The sequence below is a fragment of the Homarus americanus genome, unplaced genomic scaffold, assembly GCF_018991925.1.
Source record: "Homarus americanus isolate GMGI-L3 unplaced genomic scaffold, GMGI_Hamer_2.0 scaffold2539, whole genome shotgun sequence".
NCBI classification, from domain to species: Eukaryota; Metazoa; Arthropoda; class Malacostraca; order Decapoda; family Nephropidae; genus Homarus; species Homarus americanus.
Window position 1 is genome coordinate 3,054,331 of NW_024725489.1, and position 27,360 is coordinate 3,081,690.

Here is a 27,360-nt window from a genome sequence, read left to right on the forward strand (position 1 = left end):
CATCACAAGAAACACCGCTCAGCAGTTGCAAGTTACTCTCCATCTCACTTCATCGACACTTAACATGCCACCCATTATGAGTATAAAGTTTTTATATGATTTATGCTTTCTAAATTGTGATACTAATATACTGTAGTCACATAACTCTCTGAAGTGAACACCACAAATAATGAGATCCACTATTTTTTCATGCCTAAAATTAAAACACTAGTACAAGTTTCCAAGGACACAAAATAAGATGCCTTTCTAAAACAGACAACCCATTTTCCTGTAGCTTGAGTAAAAAGAAAAAGACCTTCATTAAAGCCCACCTCAGACCTTCCTCAATTATGTTCCCATCAGCTCTCAGCCATAAGTGATAAACCTTTGCCTCCTAGACCTCTCTCCAACAGCCAAGGTGGAAGAGTTGTTCAGGTACTACTTGTTTAAATAAGTGCCAGCTGACAGTATTTTGAATTAGCTTGCACTGCAGCCTGTAGACTTGATGGACAAAATCAAGTCTCTTTAGACCAATGTAAAGCTACAAATTCATGGTCAGAGAATAATGTTAAAAAAGAATTAAAGGCCCAAATAATAGGTACATTAAAATAAGTCTACCACCATCTGCCCTAAAAAGTGCTTCTCCTCTATTAATGAGAGATGGATACAATGTACATATCTATCTTGCAATGTCTAACATTATGAGGATTAATTAGAACTCTATACTGTATTAATAAATGAAATAGAAAACCCAAATCTAAGTTTTCCTTGTAAGTTCATATTCATGAACAATGAAGACTTCAAAATATCACCTTTCTTTAGTACTGACAGAGGCCCTAAATGGGATTCTTCTAATCATGATGTTAATTTGATCAAACTACTGTATATGACTGAGTAAACATTACCTGGTTCATCTGTCATATAATGTATCTAATCCCTAAGCTGAGTATATATCCAGTCAAACAATTTATTTATTTTTTTTTTTTCTTATGTCAAAAAAGTGTGATCACTTAAAAGAAACCAAAAAGTGATTTGTGTCGACATATGGACAAGTGTGAAGGTACATAAAGAGTTGAAATTTGACTTGGGGATGCACATACACCCTAAATGTATCCCAAACATGGAATTTTGGGGGTTGGCCCCCACCTCCAAAGGTGAAACTCTCTCATTACATACAGTAAAACCCCCATAATTCATACCCCTTTAATTTGAAATCAATCATAATTCTTAACATTTTGCTGTTACAAAATATATATTGTATTCAAATTTGGTAAAATTTTGAATTATGAGAGACATTTACGAATATATATGACGCACATGTCGCCATGGGATGCAACTGCTAACCGCCCAGTCTCAGTGTAAACAAAGTACTATATGTGTCACGTGCGTGTGTCGAACTCGGACTTTTTGGTCACAGTCAGTTCATGTTGGTCAGTTGTGGAGTGTACATCCATGGTCTACTGCACAAGATTTTTTCTATTTGTTTTCCATTATTCCTCAGTTTTAGACTCTTTATATCTGATAACCATGGACTAAGCACCCAAATCTGGTACAAAGGTACTGGACTTAGAAACGTTTAAATTTTGCTTGAGGCAGATAAAGGAAAAGTACTGTTGCCCCCCCTCCCTGTCTCTAACTATGTCTCTCAAAGTTTGGTGAAGATTCTTAGAGACAAGTGTTATCTTACAAGGAATAATTGATCAGGTAAAATATCTGGCGTTGCAGCTGTGGCTATTTGACGCCGAAAATGAAATCCATAATATAAAACTAAGATATAAATAAATTAAAATCCTATTAAGTTTAAATATCAAAATTAAAATAATATAAAATCCCTTATTTATTTCAAAATCAAAAACGATTAAGTGCCTCTATTGCAATTAAAAATTTGAAAAGTCCACCATCGGGTATTGAACTTCTCTCACTCAGCACCTTTGAGATGAAGAAAGAATATTTCACAAGGAATTATATTGAAATGTGAATGGTCTTTACCTTTATCAGGTACCTAGAGATGAAAACCAGGAAATTATTAAAATGTGATCATTAGAGCTTTATCAAAGGATCCTTTTTAAGACCCAACTCATCTGCTTAATTGTGGTAATCCTTATCTGACATCAGGAAATCCTCTTTCATCCACCTGATTTGGTCATGAAATACTCGATGACATTTACAATAGCTATCTAGTAGTGTACTGTAGAAAAGACCTTGCCTAAAACTATTTGGACTAAAGCTTAATTACTTTTTTTATTAAAAATTTCAGCTACATATTCCTGCAGGCTATCTGAATTCCTCTGATCCAGAACTAAGTTACCATGAGACTTTCTCAATTTCCAATTATAGCCTTTTGAAAGAACTCAGAATGCCCAAGGATCTTGTTCCAACTATGTCCCACCCAATAGCAGACCTCAGCTCTTGTGGTCATTCTTGACTTTGCCCACTTCCTTCTTTTTAACCAGGACATAACAAAACTTTCCTGTCATTGAGGTATCTGTGGTAGATTTCCTCATGCCTTTAAAGTCTATCTGTAGCTAAGGGCCAGACACACCATATACAACTTTCCACTCAAATCTCCTCTACTTTCAAATACAAAAGATTAATCTTTCATGATGTAGTTATTGAAGAAACATATATCTGGCTTTACCCTTGAAAATCAAGAGTCCTACTAACCTGGACACACAAGATGTATTAGGTGATTATTTCCTCTGGCTAACCAGTCTTCAACAAGGTCACCTATAGCTGAAGAACTTTCTTCTCTCGTTGGAAAGTGTAGGATGTCACGATGACAGAAAGTTGTGTCTATATGCAAAGAATCCACAGTTTTGAGAGTTCCATCACCATTATGCAGTGCACGTATTCTCTCAACATCGCCAACACTTGTGCGAAAGTCTCCTGTGTATAGAACTGTCCCTCCTCTCCCTTCAAAAAGAAACCTGAAAATATTATTCTCATTAAACCTTACACAGGTTATTATCTACAGCACACAGTGACAACGAGTCCATAAAGAAAATTCAAAACCTGAATTATTGCAGTGGTACATACAGTAATCTCCCTGTTAGGCAGAATCCCCAATCCCTAGAACTCTCCAATACCTGGAATTGAAATTGACCTGGAATTTGGGGGGGGAAACTCTCTCCATTCCTGGTCTGTGAATGAGTTTATGAGGAAGAATCTCTCGCGCATTTTCCGGAAAATTTCAGAGAAGGTTCCGAAAAATCTCAACAAACTCCTCCAGTCTGGGCCTGGGAATAAATTCCAACAGATTACATCAATATACATCATGCTCCAATGCACCCCCATGTGCAAGATGCGTGGATGGCATAGCTGCTTGGATTGCTTAGTTCATACTCTGCTGCCATTGTAGAAGGTTGTTCCCATGCAAGCTGCTGTTTTTGTGTATAATTTGTGTCGTGCAGTACAATACTGTACATTACTGTACCAGGACACAATCAGACAAAAATAGTGTTAAATTAATGTTAAGATGTTAAAAAGACTACAGTTACATATACTGTACACTCAGTAAGTGGGAAACACTGGAGCACCTTAGCTTTTGTCTTTATTCAAGACCTCTTCAGGTCATGAGACCACTAATCCCCCACCCCATCTCTACTACAAATGAGAGAAGAGCTTACGGTATATACAAGGGGTGACCAGACATTGCATCAGGTCAGGTCAGTAACATGAGACCCAGTAATCCCCTATTCTGCCTCCATTGCAAGTGTTAAGATGTAAAAAGTGATTATAGTTATGCATTAGATTCAACAGAGTGGACAATATGCCTACTGTAGGCTCAAGAAAAAGGCATCTGCTGATGAGTACAGTAATGTATACAGTACATAGTACAGAGGTAGTACAGGTTGTACCTCTCTAGTCCGGCAACCTCGGGACCTGACCGGTGCCGGACCATGGAAATTCACCCTTTTCCTGGATAGATAGTGACTTGTGCTTATGCTTGGAAGCACTAGCACAACTTTCTCTGCATCATGGTCTCTTTGAAGACATATTGAAGGGTTAAATATCGTAGAGTAGCTTCTCAAATTTCGCGAGTTTTTAATTCTTAACGTATTTTATTAGAACACAAAAAAATAAATAAATAAAAATTTTGAAGGCGAAAACTTGAATTTCGACGGGTTTGAACGGCCCACCAACGTGCAGACGACGTGCATAATTGTGCAAACAGCGTCATTTCTCCTCTGTACAAAAGATTCATTATTGTTTATTACCGAATGTCTTTTTTATTGAATTAATGTTTATGTGTGCAAAATGAGCAATACAATTCATTAAAATACGTAGAATATTAAAACACACGAGGAAATGACACAGCATTGTTTTCGTTGATTACAAAGCCAGTGACTGACTGGTTCTACATATAAAACTGAAGAAAATAAGACCTTGGTTGTAGCTGTAGTAAATTTAATATGGTTGTTTTAAGTAATGTTATTTAATGTTAATAAATGGAACAATAGAAGTAGCTAACGATAATGGTAAAGAAAAAAGAGAGATCGCGTGTGTAAGTGCGCATGCGCACACGTGAAAACATATCGTCATTACTTTACATAAGAATATGAAAGCAACACTTATTTACTGTTCATATATATTTTAATTAATGTTTTTGAATTTGTTTTTATTGAATTAATGTATGTGTGTGCAAAATTAACAATACAATTTATTAATAATACGTGGAATATTAGAGGAGACGAGACGGCTGCCGGCATTGTTTATGTTAAAGCTTACGAAACCAGTGACTGATTGGTTCGACATATAAAACGGAAGAAAATAAGACCCTGATTTTAGCTGTAGTAAAATTAATGTAAAAAAAATAATATGGTTGTTTGAAGTACCTGTAATGTTATTTAATGTTAATAAATGGAACAATATACTGTATGTAGCTAACCATTAATGGTATGTATGTAAGTGCGCACATGTGAAAACATATCGTCATTACTCTACATAAGAATATGAAAGCAACACTTATTTACTGCTCATATATATTGAAGGGTTAAATGTTGTACTTTGTATAGACAAGCAGAGAGAGAGAGCAGCCAAACTGCCGGATGTAAACAAACCTTAATTTCCCGCGGCTGGTTTTTTTTTTTTTTTTGAGGGATTAGCCCACCCGGGCATAGGTCACTGACCCACATTGGGGCCTGAGGGGCAAAAATTTAATAGTCCTGTAATAATAATTCAGAAAAAAAAAAAAAAAAAAAAAAAGCTGCTATCTATTGGACAAACTAAAATCGTTCCAGACCACGGGAGTTTCCGGACCACAGAATGCCGAACTAGAGAGGTACAACCTGTATACAGTATTTTGTTTACCATAATTATGTTGTATGCATACAGAGGTGTTCGCCTAAATAAACACCGTCTTGGATGTGACATACAGCTCCATTAATGCCTCGCACACACTTATAAAAAAAAAAAAAATCAAAATATATTGATTTAAAATGGTGTATAAATGGTAAAAAAAAAACAGTGTTTCTAATTTAAATAGAAATGATTTTATAGACTCCGATGTAAATATTTCTTAAGTTTTTCATATAACAGTGGAGTCCCCATCATTATGCTGTACCATGTTGAAATATTTTGTTTAAGGGTCTATTATTAAAACAGTCTTGTATAGAATTTATTAAGGAAAATTATGGTACCAAATCTCTCTAAAACAATTAACCATAAATATACAGGGCATTTGATGGGAACCTAGCACCTCAAAAATACCTTCATTTGACGGCTTGTATCACAGACTTTTTGTTTTAATAAATATGTTTATTTAACCAAACTTTAGGATAAACTATTCAGGATTATTTTGGCAAAAAAAGTTTCCAACTTACGGTAATTAGAATAAATTTTTGAGACTCCATTATCAACATTTCTTATGTTATTTCATAAAAGAATGGAGTCCCCATCATTATATCATGCTGAAATATTTTGTTTAAGGAACCTTTATTGGAACAGTCTTGTAGAGAATTTATTTGGGATAATTTTAATGTCAAATTAATTTTTCTAACACCATTAAAACATAGGCTGTGAATAAAAAATTTAAAATTTTTTTCACTAGCCATTAATTTTTTGCTCATTCCCATGGTCTATATGTAATGGGGGAGTGTTTGTCCATAGGAGATGAGATCGTGAGATGCATAGTTTAGAGTCGAGATGAGATGTGTAGCTTAGACTTTCTTAAGACTCTGAAAACTTTCCCCAGCATCAAGAAATATTCCAGAATGTGCGATAGTGTCTGTCCGTGCGAGATACGTTGTTTAGACTCACAGAATCTTTTCCCAATCCCGGAAAAATTCCAGGGATGTAGGATTTTTCCACGTTTGAGAGTTGTTTTGTTACCCAGAAATCTCTCATCCCCAGAACAGTTCTGCACCAATTGTTCCGGCTAATGGGGCTATCACTATGACATCATTATGATATATTAATACAAATGCTGCATTGATCATGGAAATCCTATTCTTTAACAACGTTGGAAGAAAGATATATTGCATATAAAAAATTAGTCTGAGTTAGGAACCAGTCTTACTCTTACCTTTGAGACTGACAACTGGTACCCATAAAATAATTAGTGCCTCTCTCCTAAGTATCCAATTTACCCTCATAGAAAGAGACAAAGATGTGACAGTTGGCACTAAAGACTGATGTGTCTTGGTGCCTCTATATACCTGCATAGCCATACCTTTCACTGTTTAAAATTTAACATACTGAACTGGATTTCCAGCACCCACCACCAGTCCCCTCCAAGGGTGGATTCAGTAAAATAACCAAAAAGGGGGGAGGGGGGTCCAAGAAGTGGTAGTGGTGGGAAAACATGGCAAGCACAGCAAGCCCACCCAACTGGGGTGTTTTGGGAGGGTTGCTGTTAGCCCCACCCTAGAAAATGTTTGAAATCTGACCAATACCATGGGCATTTTGATATAAGGAGATATTCTGAGGTCAATAGTAATTACTGTACATTTTACTACACAAAAATGCCCGAGTACAATGCAGTAGTCACCTCTCGATTTACACGCATTTTATTTGCACATTTTTAAATAACACTTATTAAATTAATAAACAAAAATTAAATAGCATGGTCTTGAAAAGAGCGCCATTGTGCCTTGCAATGCAGTTTAATACCTGATTGCTTTCCTCCTTTACAAAAATGGAATAAGTAACATCACCTGATCCTCAGCCCATTGACATCTGGCATCTTGAAAGCTCCCACTTCTCCTCCCCCATCACCTGCTCTGTCATCTGATTCAGATGACTCCCTTCCCCAGTACCCCCCGCCTCTCCTTAATCACCACCAGTTTCCGCACGCTATCCCAGCCATCATTCAACGTAAATGTTAGCAAAAATTTTCATTTAAAATCTATTTTCTTACTTCAGTGTACTGTATTATTAAGTTTGCTTTTATTATTATTATTATTATTATTATTATTACATTAGTGTTAATAAAACATATTTAGGTAGTGTTTCCCCTAACCCCTGCCATTTCCTTTATTTCTTACGGGATAATTAAGTTTGATTTACACATTTTTTATTTACACGGCCATTCTCAAGAACGTAACAAATGTGTAAATCTAGAGATGGCAGTACTGCATTAAAGAAAAATACAGTACAGTATTAGAATTTTCTGACAAAAAGGGGGTCCAGACCCTCCCCCTGGATCTGCCCCTGCCCCTTATTAACAAAATACTCACTATAGCTCTGAAACCCACTATCAAATCTCCAAACACAGAATATGTTCAACTAGCAAAATTTTATTAGCAAGGTCACACCAAAAGGCACCAAAATAACAATATTATCTAAATGTAAATTCCAAGAAAACAAAAACAACTGTATTTATCAATTATATATCATATTGTTGAAGGACATAAAAGTAAAGTTTTTATTACCATGTTATTTGTTCTTTATCTTCTGCCTACAGGAAGCAGTTATCATATTTCAAAACTTACATGTTTCACTAGATCATAAAATTAAAAATACAGTATCATCTCAATAAAACAAAATTGTAAGCAATGTGAATATCCATAAATCATTTATGTACTGGGAAAATTGGGTTTCATTGTTCTCTCTTGTTGAGGACAAATGTTGAGCTCCTTTCATCATAAAGAACGCTAGGAAGGTAAAACTGAATTAAGAATATTTTGTGAAGCTTGGCACATATGCTGCTTTTCAATTAACTGTACAAGAGGAAATGCTGATGATAAACAGGTCACGGTAAATCCTCTATTTACATTGTTCCTAATTGTGTCATTTTGCTTAGCCGTCACCAATGTACAGTATTAGGGAACAAATTCTCAGTTAAATTTTGTTGTTCCAAAATCACATTATTTTGAACAATTTCAAAGTTTAGGCACTTCCATCATTACTTTAGGCAGCCTCTGCAAACAATTTCCTTCACCATATCTAGTGAGTGTTAAATACTTTCTATTTAGTAGAAACTGTATCATAATTACAGTACATGCCTCAATTAGGCTTTGTTAAACCTTTCAAGAACTAGATTACTAAAAATGATGTGTTTCACTTACAAAACTTGTAAGTAAAACAGGTTGTAACTCTCATACAGTAAGTCCTCATTGAAGGTGGAATTCACTGACCAACAAACTACCAAATATTTATCATATTATAGAAACTATATTCCAAAATTCTTTTCACTTTGTGGAATCTCTCTTCAGTTTTGGAATGGAAAGTTGGAAACCAAATCCATACAAACATATAGTTCTATCAAATGTCCATACCCCTATATTCCATGGCACTGTATGGCATAAAATAATACAATGCACAAAATACTGTACTTGAATGGATATTGTGATATATCTTACATGACTGAGCCTGGGCAGTGTCCTGCAGGTATGAGAGTGACACAAAGTTGGTGACTGGCCTCTTCAGCAACATTGGGCACAGTGATCTTCACAGGTTCCTCTGGAGGGAGTGGTCGGACAAATGGGTCAAGGGGGCGATGTCTGATAGATGCTTGTAGAAAGCGAGCAGTGATAGCAGAACAGTACAAGTATACACCACTATTGCTCTCTAAGTGGTCTAAGAATTGGGGAGAGCTCAGCCCAATCATGTGATCTGCAAGAAAATACACAACATAGTTATACAAATACAAACTAATAAAATATATAGTACAGAAGAAAAATAAGAGAGCACACAAATATATACCCTTGCTAGTGGTGGAGAAAATCTACAGTGGCCTAGCATCCTGACAAAGGAGTAGAGTAACCCACTAACTGCTAAATGCTAAGAATCAAGGGACCTGTACTGGTCTGGTCACCTTACATCACATCATGAAAAGGCTTGCAAGAGTCAAGCCATCTATAAACAGTACGGTACTGTTACATTTCCCTTTAAATATCCATCCACAGCACAATTTCTAAAATGTAAACAATATTTGTAATAATTTGGTCTGGGTCTAAATACGGTACTTGATCAATTACTGGTAAAGTGGAGTCATGAAAATTCCCAAAAAACAAATTCACATTCTTAAATTTGCAAAACCACAATTACAAGATTTTTTTTAAATTTGAGGTAAAATGTTCAGAATCACGGCCAAGCTTCGACTGCCACTGTGTTTATTTACACAAGAAACCAGAAAGTTGAGGAAATATCATTTCAATACTCTACTGTGACTTAAAACTAAATAAAACATCATATTTCAATGCTCTAACTCAGAAATTAATAAATATATCTAAAAAAATGAAGGGAGGGAAGTGTTTGGCTGAAAGATGGCAGGAATGGAAAATTCCTCTCCTTCCCCTTCTGCTCTAGGAGTTCTACATTACCCCACGACCCCTTTATAAAGCAAGTATGCAATTTTGCGACAATTCTCATATTACAGCGATCCCTTGGTTAACGAACGCCTCGGTTAACGAATTACCTTCCATAATATTCTTCACTTCGGTTAACGAATTCCATACGAATTTTCCCCAACACGTTATCGCCTGCTCACCAGCTGTAGTATTAGTCCGCCAATACAGTAATTGTTTTTAGGGTTTAAATTCGTTACCATTTGAGTACAGTGACCCCTCCGTTAACGAACTCAATCCGTTCCAGAAGGTCGTTCGTTAACCGAAAAGTTCGTTAACCGAAACCATTGTTTCAATGGGTTTTGGGTAATTGGTTCCAGCTCACCGAAAATTTCCTAAATTCAACAAAAATGGTAGAAAAGTTCACTTACTTTGAGGTGTGTATGTAGAAGGCTCCTGGATGATGATGATGATGATGGGATTTAGAATGGGGGTGGAGGAAGGGAAGAAGAGAAGGCATTGGGGTGGAAGAGAAGTCACCCCATGGCACCATTTCACCCATAAAATTTTAGCTCTCTTGGTGTAATTCAAGATTATTTTCTTTAAATCAACACTGCACTGCATTATATATTGTCAATATGTAAAATATATTTCAAAATGACCAATAATTTGCTTGAAACACAGAAAAAAGCGTTTAGTTGAAGAGAGTCTCAAGCAAGATGTTACCTCCAGTGAAAACAGAGAGAGACTAACGCCTGTTTGCTGTGTTAAGAGGCTGGATGCCGCGCATTAAACTAGTCACTTTACCTTCAATTATGTTCAATAATTGTTAAAATGACTAAAAAATTGAATATTAAACTTTTAAAATTATTGAATAGTATAAACTTCTTGATATTTACTAAAATATTAAGGAATTTAAGCCTAAAACGATTAATGTATTGGGACTGATGCTAAAGCTGGTTGCCGGTCAGTCCTGTGAAACATGTTGAGGTGGGATTCGTGAAACCGTTAACCCGAATTTTTTTTAGATTAACGAATTGAAGGAATCATGGTGATTCGTTAATGAGAATTATGCCGAGGTGTTAGATTAGCGAGGTCACTGTAAATATCAAGGATTTAGCCTATTAGTAATTTTTCCAAGTCTTCTCAAGACTTTTTAGTCATTTGCTATTATTGCTTGAAATGAAGAAATACAAAGAACAGTTTTTGGCGGCGTAAACAGCCACTTGACTCACCAAATTAGCGTCAGTGTGTTCCTGCTCAGTGGAGAAACTGCTTGCTTTGAGACTCTTGAACATATTTTTCATTTTTACAATACAATTATTGGTCATTCTGGTTATTTTGTAAAAATTTATTTTTAGTTTGTATGTAATTTTCGGTGAGCTGAAACCAATTGCGTACCCAAAATCCCACTGAAACAATGGTTTCGGTTAACGAACGACCTTCTGGAATGAATTGTGTTCGTTAACTGAGGGACCACACTGCATTTAGGTTCACAGGGCGCCAGGTTAATGAAACATTATCAAAAAATAAAAATTCCACTCAATCCCAGAAGAGTTATTGAGTCGTATTAAACTCCTGGTGCATTGTTTACATAGGCGAATAGCTGACCAACCAGCAAGACCTGGCACCTGCCTGTCTTCATGTTGGTGTATTGGTGTTACCCAGAGGATGATTATGAGACAGAAGAAGCTGTTTATGTAATACAGTACTGTACTGTATAGAACTATGTTTTGTATAATACAGTAAGTCCTTGTATAACGTCATCCCGCTTAACGTTGTTTCGGTATTACGTCACTAAACTTTAGACCAAAAATTCGTTTAACATCTCGGTGATCCGATACTACATCGTTTTGCGTCGTCACGAACTACTTTCTAAGGCACATCACCCGCTCTTGTCTGGCCGTGCTACGCTCTTTCGACTCGGTGCACTGCCCTCACTTGCGGAACGTGTGTACTTAAGTGCTTTTGCTCTAAAACTGTACTCTAACCATTCAAAATAGCTTCCAAGCGTCCATCAATTGCTACTGATGCTAATTTAGTGAAGAGACAACGTAAGACCATTGCCCTTGCTAAGAAAAAGGATGTATTAACCCGATTTGAAAAAGGGGAATGTGCTGTGAACATAGCCGCTGTGCTTGGTCTAACCCCCACAACGGTGCATACTATCCGGACCAACGCTGACAAGATTAAGGTTCGTCCTGGAAGTGGTTCTTCTCTGAGTGCAACTAGACAACTCGTACTAGAAGTCTGTGATAGAAAAAGTGGAAAAGATGCTGGCTATGTGGATGGAGGACCAGAATCAATGCAATGCACCTGTGAGCCTTATGGTTATCCAGCATAAGGTCAGATCCTTGTTTGACGACATAAAGGCAGAAGAGGGTGAAGGATCAAAGGAAGAGACCTTTACGGCCAGCTGTAGCTGGTTTCAACGATTTAAGCATCGTTATAACTTCCACAATATTAAGATGACTGGTGAAGCTGCCAGTTCAGATACGGTTGCTGCCGAGACATTCCTGCCATAATTCAAAAGGATTATCCAGGAAGGAGGCTAATCATCAAAGCAAGTCTTCAATATGGATGTGACTGGTCTCTTTTGGAAGAGGATGCCTGAGAGGACCTACAGTACAATATATCTCCAAGGAGGAGAAAAGAGCACCAGGTTTTAAAGCAACAAAAGACCGCTTGACGCTGCTGTTTGGTGCGAACGCTGCCGGTGACTTCAAGCTGAAGCTTATGCTGATTTCTCGCGCTGCCAACCCACGGGCCCTGAAAGGATACTCTAAGGATCTCCTTCCTATGATCTACAAGGCAAATAAGAAGGCATGGATAACCGGCGCCAGTGGTTGAACGTGTACGCCGTCCCTGCAATGAAGGAATACTGTGCCAAGGAGAACCTTGACTTCAAAATTCTTCTGATCGTTGACAATGCTCCAGCTCATCCTCCCAATCTTGACGACTTGTTGGACAGTGTATAAGTTGTGTTTCTGCCTCCCAACACAACAGCACTGATGCAGCCGATCGCCCCCCCCTCAGGCCCCGGTGTGGGTCAGTGACCTGTGCCCGGGTGGGGTAATCCCCGAAAAAAAAAAAAAATCGCCACATTCAAGGCATATTATTTACGCCGCACCATGGCCCAGCTGCTCAAGGCTACAGACGGAGAAAATAAACCTACGATCCGAGAATATTGGTGTGGCTTCACCATCCTCCACGCAATTGGCAAGGCATGGGAAGAGGTTTCATAAAGTTGCCTGAATGATGAGTGGCGTAAATTGTGGCCCGAGTGCATCAACAGTTTTACGGGATTCACGGACTTAGTCCCAGCTGTGAATAGGGATATCCTCAGCTTGACTAGACAGGCAGGCTTTGATGAGTTGGAATCAGAGCTCACTAAGGAAGATCTGCAACAACTAACAGAACACAGTCCCGTTGAAGATGACGACGAAGAAGAACCTCAACAAACGCTAACTTCCAAGAGGATGGCAGAATCGTTCAACATGTTCCAGCAAGGAATGCAAATCCTCATAGATGACGACCCAAACAAAAAACACAGCTCAAAGGTTCAATGCAGCATTGAGGACAGTCTTCGTTGTTACACGGAGATCTATAAGGAGAAGAAGAGTAGCACCAAGCAGACACACTGAATTCATTTGTTCGTTGCGGGATGGCAGAAACAGCTTCTTCACAACAGTCAGCAGCCGAGAAGGAGCACAAAGCAGCCGAGGAGGAGCAAACAACAACAGAGGAGGAGTAAACAACAACGGAGGAGGAGCAAACAACAACAGAGGAGGAGCAAACAACAACGGAGGAGAAGCAAACAACAATGGAGGAGGAGCCCCAGTCAGAACATGAGGAGGAGGAGGCAGCCGCAGAGCCTCAGTGACTCACCACCCTCCTCCTCCGCTCCCTCCTTCCTCCTCCGCTCCCGCCATACTCCACCCCTCCCACCGTCCTCCTTCGCTCCACTACCCACCACACACTCGCTCTACCACCTCCGCCCATCGGTGAGTACCAATACAAACTTAGAACTATATATACTGTATATGGGGCAAAGGGAGGCTGGGGAATGTAACTCACGTATTTAATCTAATTCTTATGGGGAAAATTGATCCTCTTAACGATGCTTCGTATAACGTTGCATTTTCAGTAACGTAACCCTGACGTTAAGCGAGAACTTACTGTATCTCTGCGCTACTGTATTTTCGATGTACAGTATTGTTTACAATACTTAGTGTTTATTAAAGCAGTTTTGGAACACTTTATGTGCATTTTTGGGGTTGCTGGAACATAATTATATATTTCCATTAAAACCAATTAAACTATATTTCGCTATTTCATGATTCAATGTTCTCTGGTACCTAGCCCGCAAATTATCGCAACTCCACTACCGGTATATTGATTTTGGAATTCTGTACTGTACAGTAATTTATAGCATCAATGCTTTGATTTAGGATGTTTATATAAAATTGTGGTACAGTATATGAAAAGAACTATGCCGCCAGCTGCCACATAGGCCCATGAAGCCATAAAACTTTGAATAGCTTTTTGTGTAACATATAATTTAAAATTAAGAAGCATAATACAGTACAGTAATATGGAACACAGAGTATTTAGTAATACTGTGACATTATACTGTCACTGAGTTTGTATTTATTTATATAAAATTAATGGAATAGTTACTAAAATACGCACTAAGCATATTTTACTTTGGGTACCATCAAAGTTTTGCTATCGTCATGAATCATGTGTGTATGGGATTGTCCTATACAGTACAATATTTCACTGCCTTGTCTAATATTTAAGTGGACCTGAAAAGTTGACTTAAAAAAAGAGTAAATAATTCCAGCTTGCCACTATATCCACCCGTTTAAGAGATGTATTGTTTCAGTCAGCCAACCTGCCTTATAGGTGACCACAAGTATGAGAGTGCAGTCAATGCCTCATGTTGCCCTGTGAGCCTATGACAGCATAATATAAGCAAGGATAACCAGGCACTATACTGAATTTATTTTACTGTAATGTAAAAATGCATTTGTACATTTAAAGACGATTATGCTAAACAATGGGATTTTACTTAAAAAGGAAGACAATGATAATTCTGAATGCAAGCTGTGCAGATGCATTTTTAACATTGTTCGTGACAGAAAGGCAGACATTTTACAGCACACTGACAAAAGCAGCATCATCTGTAGCAGGATGGTCAAAATCCACTGAAGGTTATTTCTTAAAAAAGGATTCCGATATAGAAACTTAAGTCATTAACAGCATAGGAAGATAATGTTACTTTCCTTTTAATTTTCCCCGAGTTTTTCTTGAATATGACAAGTGCTATTCCTACATCTGACTTGTTTTATTCTTGTGGTATGAAATAACTTTTCTTCTTTAGATTTATCATTGTTCTGGTAAAGGTGAAGGATACCATTAGCACCAGAAAGGCATAATGGAATTGAACCAAATTTACAGAAGTTTGGATGATAATGAGTAATAAAATCAGGGCAACAACATTGTAATATATCTTGTTTTCTTTTTAGCCTATCCTTCAATCATAAATTACTTGTTAATGGGCAAGGCATAAAAGGAGGAGGAAATAATGGGGTAAAAACAACACAAACACTCATCACACGGAAGTAATTTTGCATCTCCATGTCCGTTGTAGGCAAAAAAAATAAATTATTTACTGCAATTATGACACTGTCAGATCTCCCGTGGTGGCAATGATTTAGTTCATGTCATCTGCTATGCGGGAGCATCTACAGTCTTTGTTTACTCATTAAGAAACCAACGACGATCTCATCGGGCATGTTTATTATGATATATATTGGATTGAATTTGTTTATTTTTTCTAGAGATGTTGTTTGATGATAGGAAGAAAGTCAAAATGACGATGCACAGGTTAGGAAGTTAATGATGTTAGGTAGGTTAGGTAAGGTAGGGTTAGGTCCCATTTTCATGCCCAGTGTCATGCAAATAGGAGTACGTATCTCCAGAAATTTTGGTTAAATTCCATAAGTAATTTCCGGTGCCAATGGTCTCCTCCACCTTTACCCTTGTTGTTAACAATTACCATATAAAGCAGCGAGTACTACTAAACTAGAAAAAATACTCTGTGCAACATCACTCAGTGGTTCACTCTTATAAAAATGGCACATCATTCGGTGCTGTTATTTTGACTCACAAAAGTGCCAAAGACATTGGTTTAGTAGAGAAAATGCTTGATTATTAATTTTCATCTAATTTAAGTTTTATTGATCCATTACCTGCTTTAATATACAGGCATAATACCACAGCTGCCAGGCTAAAAATTTACTATAATAAGCTTCACAATTTTAGCACAATATTTAATTTTATGACGGGAGTTACAAAGCACTAACAACTAACCTTGAATTTTATTAAGGTAGTTTAGTGTGATTAATGTTTTCAACTAAACTTAAATTTCATTAAGTTTACTCTAATCAATTTTATGTAGCTTAACTATTTTGATTAGTAATTGTTACCCCAAATTCAAGTGTTAAAGTTTTGTTAGCAATTACAGTAAGTCTCTCCTCGACTTACAACGGGGTTCTGTCCCGACGACCAGGTCGTAAGTCGAAAAGGCAAAAATACATAGAAATTCTAAAATGGGTGTCTCTTTTTCTTCTCAGCACCACGAGAACTCTCACTTTTACGCTTGCCAGCCATTTTAAAGGGAATTACAAACGAAAATTTTGTCAGTACACAGCACGGTCACTAACATCGGGACTCGCAAGTACATGTGAAAAAATATTTTATACGACCATAGCCGTCGTATGTCCGGGTTGTCGAATATGTCGTAAGTCGAGGAGAGACTGTATTGTATTTAGTTTAAAAAACAAGTAGATTTCTCAAAAAAATTTAAATAAAATTTAAAAAACAAGCAGGATTCTTATAAGTTGGACCAAAAGAAAATTTACACCAACCTAACATCTCTACGCTAATTTAACAATCAATCAGTGTCAGGCATTGTCAGCACTAACCTAACCATCGATCACTGTCGGATGTACAGGGTATATCTTTCTATAAATCATAATCAAACCAAACCTGGACTCAACCAGAAAATTGTACATCCATAAACTGAATGTAGTGGATATTTTGCCGTGACCGGCTAGGTTCCTACTAACGCTATTTTACCGTGAGTGCGCTGATTGGCTAAGTACAGGTTGAACTTCCCTAATCTGGCACCCTTTGGACCTGACCAGTGCCGGACTATAGAATTTTCCAAACCACAGGTGGTCTTTGTAAAATACATAGTATTATTGTTGTCACACAGTTTTAATGTAAATGATATAGGTAAATATGCATGCAAAAGGATAAAAGAAATATGAAAATGAAACACCTATACAGGTAATGTATTTCAACTACAGTAACATAATACAGTACAGTGTAATTGTAATAAACGAAAATAGATAAACAATAATTCTCATTCTGTACATGTACTTAAAATTACAAAATAGTTACAGTACCTGTACATAAATTGGTGATGTTCACCTGTAAAGAAGAAAAAAATATCTGTACAGTAAATGAAATAATAAAATAAAGAAAATAAAGAGAAAATAAGGAAAAATTAAAAACTATGGAAATAAAATAATTACAGAAAAAAAAATGTAATAAGCTTACTTACTGAAAATTAAATAAGCAAATTATGAAAATAAAGTAAAAATACAGAAAAAAATAAAGATAAAATGAAGAAACAACAAAAAACAAAACCAATTAACTTACACAAAGTGATTGCTGATTCTGCACCTAAATTTATGTACAGTACAGGTATGTACACACATGTCCAATTCACACTACATTGGAGTTACATCTGGGGTCTTGGCTGGGGTGACATCTGGGGTCTCGGCTGGGGTGACATCTGGGGTCTCGGCTGGGGTGACATATGGGGTTTGGCTGGGGTGACTTCTGGGTACTCTAAGTCATTGTCTGAGTCCTCGTGTAAGGTGACATCTGGAGTAGAAGAAGTAGATGCAATAGGATGTTCAGTTGAAGAGAGTTGCTTACTGGTCTCTGTTGCATTTTTTAACCAATTATCCAAAGGTTTTTGTTTCATGTATTTGGGCTTTTCTATAATTAGAGTCTTTCGTTAGGTAGAGATGCATGATTTCTTGACCGGTAAATATGTTTCTCTGCTCCAGGCCTTCTATTAAATCTGTGGTCAGCTGAATACATTTGTCAATAGATATTCTTTCTTGAACTTTCTCATCTTCTTCACTGTCATTACTGTCTGTACCTGTACTTTGTCCTTTCTGTACCATCTGCACCATTTCTGCAGCCATCAGTCGACATCCAGCCACTCCGGTAAACCTTCTTCCCCTATTTCCCTGACTATTACACGTGCTGCTGGGTTGATCAAACTGTTGGCATACTCCATTAAATCACGCACAATTATTTTATTTTGCGACATTTGAAATCCAGCGAAATCACTCTCCTCGCTAACATGGGAACTGTCCCAAAACATTAGTGTTGGCCATAAATTATGCCAAGCATTCTTCAGAGTAGATGGCGTTACTGCATCCCAGCCTTTAGCTAATGTCCAGATAATATCCTTAAGAGTGAATTCTTTTCGAGCTGTCCCAATATCTTTGTCATTATTAATGGCCAACAGCAAATGGTGCATAAACACTGATCTGTATTTACTCTTCATGGAGCATAAAATACCCTGATCACATGGCTGAATTAAGCAAGTGCAGTTAGGAGGTAAATACAGTCCCATAACATTATCTTTGACAAGTAGTTCTGCATCAGGGTGGGCTGAACAGTTATCAAGCAGGAAGGCAATTTTGCACTTAGGATCCAGACCAACTGATGTGCAATGAGCTCCAGCCTCCCGTACAAAATATTTCTCGAACCACTCAAGAAATATTTTACTGGTCATCCAGCCCTTTTTGTTTGCATGGTAAATAACTGGGAAAATTTTCACCCCCTTAAAACACCTAGGGTTCAGACTTTTTCCAATAATCAACAGCTTGGCCTTGTGTGCGCCTGCTGCATTACTGCAACCAAGCACAGAAACCCTGTACTTAACATCCTACATGCCGACACATGCCACTTCTGTTTCTTGCACCAAAGTTTGGCCGGAGATATGACGCCAAAAAAGCGCAGTTTCGTCAGTATTATATATCTGCTCGGGAGATAAAATGTCATGTGCAACATACTGTGCAAATTACTCATCGAACTTAGCAGCTGCTTCATTATCTGCACTTCCCTTTTCCCCACATAAACGGTGTAAACTAATACCATGCCTTCTTTTTATTTTTGCTGCCATCCCTGGGAATACTCAAACTCATGCTGCAGGTTAAGTTCTTTGTGAAATATTTTTGCCTGTGTAATAAATCTCTCACCCGATAAAGGAAAACGTTCACTGCACCTAAGTTTGAACCACTGTATAAAGGCACTGTTTAAATCACTGTTTTTCCCTTCCTTCAATGTTTTACACATATCCATATACTTCTTAATGTCAGATTCACTATAAAACTTAAGGATTTGAAGTTTTTGCTTCTTGACATCATACACTGTAGATGATCCAACATTGTACATTTCACATAACGCTCAGACCAATCCGCTACTGTCCAGTTTCTTCAACAGTTCCACCTTCTGTAGTAGAGCGTTTTTTTTTGTGGGGAAATAGAGGCTTGAAAGGAGCTAATTATCTTTTAAAAGATTTAACTTCACGAGGACCAGATGTAAACAAAGGGTATGCCAAACCATGGATACTAGCGGCTGTCCAGCAAACTAAAATTTTGCTGAAAAACGGGAGGTGCCGGACAATAGAGTACCGTATTAGGGAGGTTCAACCAGTATCTTCTGTTTAATATGACAGGGGTTCTGCCCCCAGCTAGGAAGTTAGGTTGGTTAGGTCAGGTTCTAGTAAATGTCGCCTCTTTCATAAGAACATCTATGGAAAAAATTAACAAAATCAAACTCCTGGTGGTAATGGTGTTCTCAGACATTACTATATTTTTAACCTTTTCATAAGTTAAGAAAGGTTTTCATAGGCTTGTGTGGTGTTCTTTTTAGTAGTTTACCCCACATTTTCCCCCTACATCCTACTTCGAACAACCAATATTATTGGTAATTGGGAAGGTCTTATTGGTTAAATTACTCAAAACATATAGATGTGTGCCAGAAAAGAAATAGAATAGTATTTTTTTCTTTTCCCAATATAAATAGAAATATAAAATTCCACGTTCGACCTAAAACGAATCTTTACCTCTATTTATGTCAGTAGTTTCCACAACAGAAATATGGTTAGGTATGTTGACAGCTACAAAACAATCGATTCATGACAAAATCCAAATGCCCCAGTTATGGTCAATATATTTCTTGCTTTGTTCGCCGGTAATGGACGAATAGCCAATCAAAGCCTAATCACGGAAAATAGCATAAGTAGGAACTTAGCCAGTCATGGCAAAATATCCACTGACTAAACTGAACAAATGCAGTTTCTAGTCAGCAGGTGGGGCAGTGACCAAATGGCTACAAATGTTTATTACAGGTTGACAACCCTTTATCCGAAATTCCAAAAACCGAAAAGCTCTGAAAACCGAAAGTTTTTTGTGGAGCAATTTATTTTTTTATTTTTTTTTTAACAGTCCACCCGGGCACAAGTCACTGACCCACATTGGGGCCTGGGGGTGAAAATGTAATAGTAATAATAATTATAATAATAATAATAATAATAATAATAATAATAATAATAATAATAATAATACAGTAATAATAATAATTATTCATAGTAAACAAAATTTTAAATAGAAATACACAAAAATAAAATAAGAATGATAACAATACTAATAATAACAATAATACTGTAATAATAAAATAATAATAATAATAATACAAAAATACAATGAAAAAAAGATCAAAAGTGAGAAACACGACTTAGACCTATGAATTATTATTATTATTATTATATTTTAGCCCCCAATGTGGGTCAGTGACCTGTGCCCGGGTGGGCTGATCCCTGGGGAAAAAAAAAAAAAAAAAAAAAAAATTCTGAAAACCGAAAAATTCCAAAAACCGAAATGCATCTGGTCCCAAGGATTTCGGATAAGGGATTGTCAACTGTACCAAATTTACTTAAATTAACTCGACTATAATGACACATGCAGATACTAGTACTGTCACCAGGTACTGTAATGCCTTAAGAAATATAATTTATTTTTTCCTAAGTATAAAGACTTTATTCATATCATGTAATTTTACCCAGTTAGTCATAAAGTAGCGCAATTCCTCGGTCCGACTAATTACCCAAATGTAGCCGCAATTAAGTCAAATAATGGTCCTACATGAATAAATCGGACTGCCAATCACTTCTCGACTCGTATTTGGTGTCATAAAGTAAAAAAAAAATGGAAAACTTACTTTAATCTGAGTTAATAGATCACGTGCATGTACCGAGGGAGCGAGTAATTACCCAAATGTAGTCGCAATGAAGTCAAATGATGGTCCTACAAGCGTAAATCGGGCTGTGAATCACTTCTCGATTATTATTTTGTCATTAAGTCACAAAAAATTGGTAAACTTAATTTAATCCGAGTTGTGTTAGGTTAGGTTAGGTACATGCACTCGATCTATTAACTCAGATTAAATTAAGTTTACCAATTTTTTGTGACTTCGTGACACCAAATACTAGTCGAGAAGTGATTGGCAGTCCGGTTTATTCATGTAGGACCATTATTTGACTTCATTGCGGCTACATTTGGGTACATTTGGGTAATTAGTCGGACCCCAATTCCTCTCGAATTGTGCCTTGTTTTGTTTCATGTTATAAGACACGGTAATTATTGATATAAGACACTCGACCTAAATTACACTATTATCAAGACAAACTTATCAGTGAAAATCTAATAACAAAAATTCAATAAAGTGTCAGCCCTCAGTATTATCTCTATCATTAATGTTCTTTTCTTAACAAGGCATAAAATGGCGAGAAACACCTTCACTTCAAAAAAATAATTATTTATTAAGCAATAAAAACAAAAAAGCCCATCTGACTTTTTTTTTTGGACAGCACTGACGATGACACTAACATACGCACCTCCATACTTCACACTTTAGAGCGCACCTGCAAGTTACAGTTGTTGGTGAACACATAAAGATTCTTTAAAAATTTTCCCTTTAAAACTCACCTGAATGAGCATGACTTAGAAAATAAGCAGTACTGGCAAGGTTGCGCCCATCGAATCTGTCCACAGAGATCTGCGGGAACTCCTTAATTTTGCCTGAGAACGAGCTCATGGCTTTAGAGTGGCGTCTCACTCAGATCCTGGCATCTTGGGGGCGTCCATGCCCGACCACATGCTAGCGGGGTTGCCTCTCACATGCCATCCTCCTGGCATTTAGGAAAACATGATTCATGACTGGATTTCATCGGAAAATGTCAACACAGATGACGACAATTTATGAAAAGCACACAGCAGCAAATGGCGCCAAGTTCAAAGATATGATACGCGAGGCAGGACAAACTGGAGGCAAGGAGTGTTTCAAGTCCAACTATTTATGCCACATCTCGGTATCTTTGTCTCCACATACACAAGACCAGAAGGTCCATGGGGATCTGGACGCTTTGGGTTTTCATATGAAGCTATTGTCAATTAGAGATCGAAAACAATAATCAACGATAATAAAATAAAATGTAAGGATCAGAAAAACAAACTGTATTCACTTATCAAAGAACCCAATGACACCTACCATGAAATTCTTGATATTGACATTGAGCCATGACCTCAGTTAGCTGAGAGGAAAGGTGTGGTGACATGATATACTCTGGAGGACAGCATGAATCTGTGGGGATGGGCAGGATTGCAAAAACTATAATTTTTTCCTATTTTTTCTTCGCTTTCCAACATACTGTACTTGGTTCAGTGGTGTACAAGATGACTACCTTAAGAAAATAAAATAAGAGGTTTTCAACTGCGTGTGAATCCGCACATGCACCTTCTCTTTCACCTTATTGTCGTTGTGCATATACTTTTTACTTTTATCCTCTTCACCAATGATCGGCTCGTTAGCCGCTTGGGCGATCGGCCACGTCTCTGTTACGCACGCTTTGCTGTGGCAGAACTTGTAGCGTACTGTATGAGGCCAGTTGTCAATTCTCTTTAGTTGTCTATTATCTCTTTGTATGGGCACACAAACGTACGTAAATATAGATATCTCCACTCAGGAATGAGGTAGGATAGAAACTCACAATGCGCTTTCTGTATATATATTGTTGTACAGCGCAGTGCTTAGGAGTGACTAGGTGAGGAGCTGTGAGAGATGTGGCTGGTCCAGTAGCTGAGTGTAGAATGTTCTCCCTGGGTTTGTTGTTGTTGTATAGATTGTCGGACCGTAGTCCGACACGGGCCTTTGCCTATAGGCGGCCCGTTTGGTGGTTCCGGCTGGAGCTCCAGGAGCAGCCAGACCGGATTGGGATTGGAGGTGGTCCCACCTGCAGATTGGAGGGATACTGCAGGTTGCAAGTGTGAGCGGACCCCCGATCAGTGGACGCTTACCACCAGCCCCCACTCTTGGACGTGGTCAGCTTCGGAGTGGCGCGCCCCCCGAACTGGGGTCCGCACTTGCTGGGAGAGGATGCTTTCTAAGCTATCTGGGTGGTGGGTATCGTGTGATGACCCGGAGTAGGTGGTGAATGTGGTCTGTATGGGCCTTTCGGGTTAGAGTGGCCGCTGGTGTTGTGTGTGTTTCTTGGGAGATTTGAGTTCTGTTTCGGAGGCTTTGTGTGACCTCGCAATCGAGGAGATAGTGTTCAAGTGGGTTGGCTGCTGGCTCCTGACAGTAGGTGCATTCCATGACGTCATTTCCGATCATCTGCCAGGAGCACTTGTACCCTAGTCGTAGTCGATGAAGGCTGACTTGGGTTTGTCTTGGAGTTTTCTTGTCAGCGAAAGGTGGTTCCCCTTTTGTGGCCGCCAGGTACCATTTGGCTGATTGGGAACCAGCGTTGAGTGCATGAAGGAAGCTCTTTTGATGTGGAGCTTGGTAGTCTTTCTGAGGTGATTCTTGATCTGTTGCACACTTGCTGGAACTTGGATGTGTACGCTACTAGAACGTGTAGCTGCCTTGGCTGCTTCGTCTGCCACGTCGTTTCCTCCGATCCCTACATGACTGGGAATCCAGTGTAAGACGACTGGTCGGTTTTGGCTTTGGAATTCCTGTAGCTGTGCGAGGATCGAGGTGATGATGTGGACGTTGTCTCTTGGTTGACTGTGTTGCAGCGCCTGCATGGCCGATTTCGAGTCCGTGTGAATTATGATGGACTTGTTGTGTTGTGTTGCAGCGTGTTGTAGGGCCTTTGAGATTGCTACCAGTTCTGTTTGTAGGGTGGAGCAGTCATTGGAAAGTCTCCATTGGAGGGTCTGACCTTGGGTGTAGAAGGCCGCTCCGGATCTATGATGTTTTGGGTCCACCGAGCCGTCTGTGAAGTATGATGCTGCATCAGCCGGTGTCTCGGTGGCTATGGCTTCGAGAGTTATTTTTTTGAGGTCCTCCTTCTGGAGGTTGGCTTTACTATCGCCTAGGTCGGTAAATTTGAGTGTGGCTGGTGGAGGGCTCCATGGTGGAGGAACAGCGTAACCATTGTCTCGTGTGTCTTGGTTGTTCTTGACGAGTGTTTCTGCTTGCAGGTGTCGGATGACCTCGCTTGCCTCGTGCGACCAGGTGGCCCCTCGCACTCTGTGGTCGAGGTGGAGGGAGGCACTGATTCGAATCTTGGCAACTGTGGGCTTGTCTGCTCTACAGATTTTGGCGAGGAGACCGGCTGTCACCTGCTTGACTCGTACTGCCAGGGGTGGTAGTTCGGTTTCCATTTGCAGATTGCAAATTCTGGTCCACATGGGTGCTCCGAGCATGGTCCTGAGAGCATTGTTTTGGATGACTTCTAGCTTAGCTATTTGGTCTTCTCTCAGTCCAATGAGTGCTGGAGCACTGTAATCTACCAGCGATCTGATGGCGGCTGTGTAGTAGGCTTTGAGCACATGAAGGTTTGCTCCTGCGGTTTGCTGGTGAGCGACCTCATTATATTGTGTCTGCTCTTCGTCCTGTGCCTGAGATACTCGAGTTGCGGCTTGAAGGTGAGTTTCTGGTCAAACCAGATTCCAAGACACTGGTGGGCGTTGGTCCAGACTACCGGCGTGTTTTGTATGGAGAGCATCTTGTCTGGTGTGTCTGTGCAGATGGCCATCGCTTTCGACTTGGCTGGATTTATCTTGAGTCCAAGTCTGTTGCACTCCTCTTCTATAAGTTGGAGTGCGTGTTGCGTGTTGGCTAGTCTGTTCGATCCTCTTACTATAAGCTGTAAGTCGTCTGCATAGCATAGGAGCTTGGCTGTTTGTCTGAAAGGAAGTTTGACTAGATTTTCCATCAGGACATTGAACAGCATTGGACTGAGGATGCCTCCTTGTGGGGTTCCGTTTTCATGGACCCTGTAGCTTGAGGTTGCTCCCTGAAAGCGTACTCGTGCTTCTCTCTGTGTGAGGTAGTTCTGGATCCACCCCAGCAACCTTCCTTTGACGCCTTTTTTAGCGAGCGTAGTTGTAATGGCCAATGGATTTGCTAGTTCGAAGGCTTTCTCCAGGTCGAGGAAGACCACCAGAGCTGGTTTGTTGTCCACTGTGCTGAGTATCTCGGCGATGTTGTTGCCTGTGCCGGTGTTCTCGGTGTAAGCAAAGATGTGAGGGTGTGGGCTGCCTACTTTCCACTTGAGTCGGTTGAGAGCCATTCTTTCTCCCGTCTTCGCTATGCAGCTGAGAAGGGAGATGGGCCTCGGTTTGTCTGGTTCTCTGGGCTTCGGAATGGGCTGTATATCTGCCTTCTTCCATTCCGGTGGGAGTCTTTGTGCTGTCCACTAGGCATTGATGGCTTGCAGCAGAGCCTCGTGTCCGGCTGTACCGGCATGAGAAAGCATGGAGTAGGTTATCCTGTCGGCCCCTGGTGCTGTGTCCTTGCTTCGTTTTAGCGACTTCTGGAGTTCTTGCTGGTTGAAAGGTCTGTCAGTGTCATCTTCACTGTTGCAGGCCTCTTCGATCATCTGGAGTCTGACCTGTCGCAGACGCCGTTGTGTCTCCTCCGCCTGTCTCGGGAGGTTTTTCGTTGCTGCTCGGTCAGAGAACAGTTTTGCAAGTCTCTCGGCTTCCTCTTCTGTGTTGGGATGGGTTGGTGGTGGTGGTGTTGCCTTCCCAGATGCCCTTCGGATCTGGGCCCACATCTTGCCAAGGGAAGTGTGCTCGTTCAGTTCGGAGCACCACTTGAGCCAGCTTACGTTTTTTATTTCTTCCTTCTCTTCCCTGGTATCCTTAACTATGACTTGCAGGAGATGTCTGTTTGTTGCCGTGGGATGTCTCCTGTAGTTTCTTCGGGCCATGTTCACTCTGTGGTTGAGTTCTTTCACCCTGGGACAGTAGTACCAGTAATCATTGTACTGTCTTGATGTGGGTTTTGTTTTTGGGATAGCCTCTTCTGCCGCTTGGTGAAACGCCTCGACCAATTGGTGGTGGAGGGTTGTCTCATCCACGGGTGCTGCGCCGGCCGGCTGTGATTTTTCGCGCCACTTAGCCAGGTGTTTCTTAAAGAGTCCCCAGTCTGCCTTTTGGGTATTGTATCTCCATCTCGGGGGGGTGGAGTGGGGAGTTTGTTAACCTTCAGCGTTGTTAGGGTTGCGAAGTGGTCGCTGGTCAGCATGGGGTGTATCTGCCAGGAGGCCGAAGGCTGTAGTGCACTGGAGACGAAGGTTAGATCTAGCCTTCCTCCCCTAATGTGGGTGGGCTCTTCCCTCTGAGAAATTTTTTGGGGAAAACCACTAAATTTTAATAAATAATACCTCAAACTAAAGTTAGGATGATACAATTGACATTGCTGGATTCCTTGTAAGACCAGGAATATTTTGAATATAAATGTCATATATTTTGCACAAAAGATAACATAGTTACCCAGAGAAAAAATTTTATCTAAAATTTGTATGTCTAATGCAAAATATATGATGTTTATATTCAAAATGATCACCAAATTATAAGAATTCCAGCAATGTATATTATATTCTGACCGGGTAATTTGTATGAATTTTATGAGCTAAAACAAATATCTTCAGTTAATAAAAAAAAAAATCTTCACGACACTATCTGTCAATCAAAGTACCCCACCTTTCCTCCCCCCCTCTTCCAACCACGCGGTCAGTCCCAACCCTCCCCCCCACCCCCCACCAATCGTCCCTTCAAGAGATGTGGGGTGAAAAAAATAATTTTTAACATTTTGTATTAAATAATACCTCAGATTAAAGTTAGGATAATATAATTGACATTGCTGGATTCCTTGTAAGACCAGGAATATTTTGAATATAAATGTCGTATATTTTGCACAAAAGATAACATAGTTACTCAGAAAACATTTTATCTAAAATTTGTATGTCTAATGCAAAATATATGATGTTTATATTCAAAATGATCATCAAATTATAAGAATTCCAGCAATGGAAATTATATTCTGACTGGGTAATTTGTATGAATTTTATGAGCAAAAACAAATATCTTCAGTTAATAAAAAAAAAATATTCTTCACAGGGTAACAGATGGTCGGTCGGTCCCTCCCTCCCCCCCACCCCCCACCAACAGTCCCAAGGAGATGTGTGGGAAAACCAGAA

At 39.1% G+C, this 27,360-nt stretch overlaps 1 protein-coding gene across 2 annotated transcripts in view; it reads right to left on the minus strand.

Moving 5' to 3' along the window:
* Nucleotides 1–22,129, minus strand: part of LOC121864988 — a 42,513-nt gene extending 20,384 nt beyond the window's left edge. Inside the window, exons 1-4 of one of the 2 annotated variants that reach the window (XM_042364248.1) lie at nt 21,854–22,129; nt 17,186–17,210; nt 8,781–9,033; nt 2,644–2,906 (exon numbers count right to left, since the gene is read on the minus strand). In XM_042364248.1, coding sequence (XP_042220182.1) covers nt 2,644–2,906; nt 8,781–9,033; nt 17,186–17,210; nt 21,854–21,865 — 553 coding nt within the window. In that variant the 5' untranslated portion in view covers nt 21,866–22,129. The remainder of the gene's footprint in view (nt 1–2,643; nt 2,907–8,780; nt 9,034–17,185; nt 17,211–21,853) is intronic. The other variant, XM_042364247.1, reaches the window with a different exon arrangement.
* Between the last annotated feature and the right edge of the window lie 5,231 nt (nt 22,130–27,360).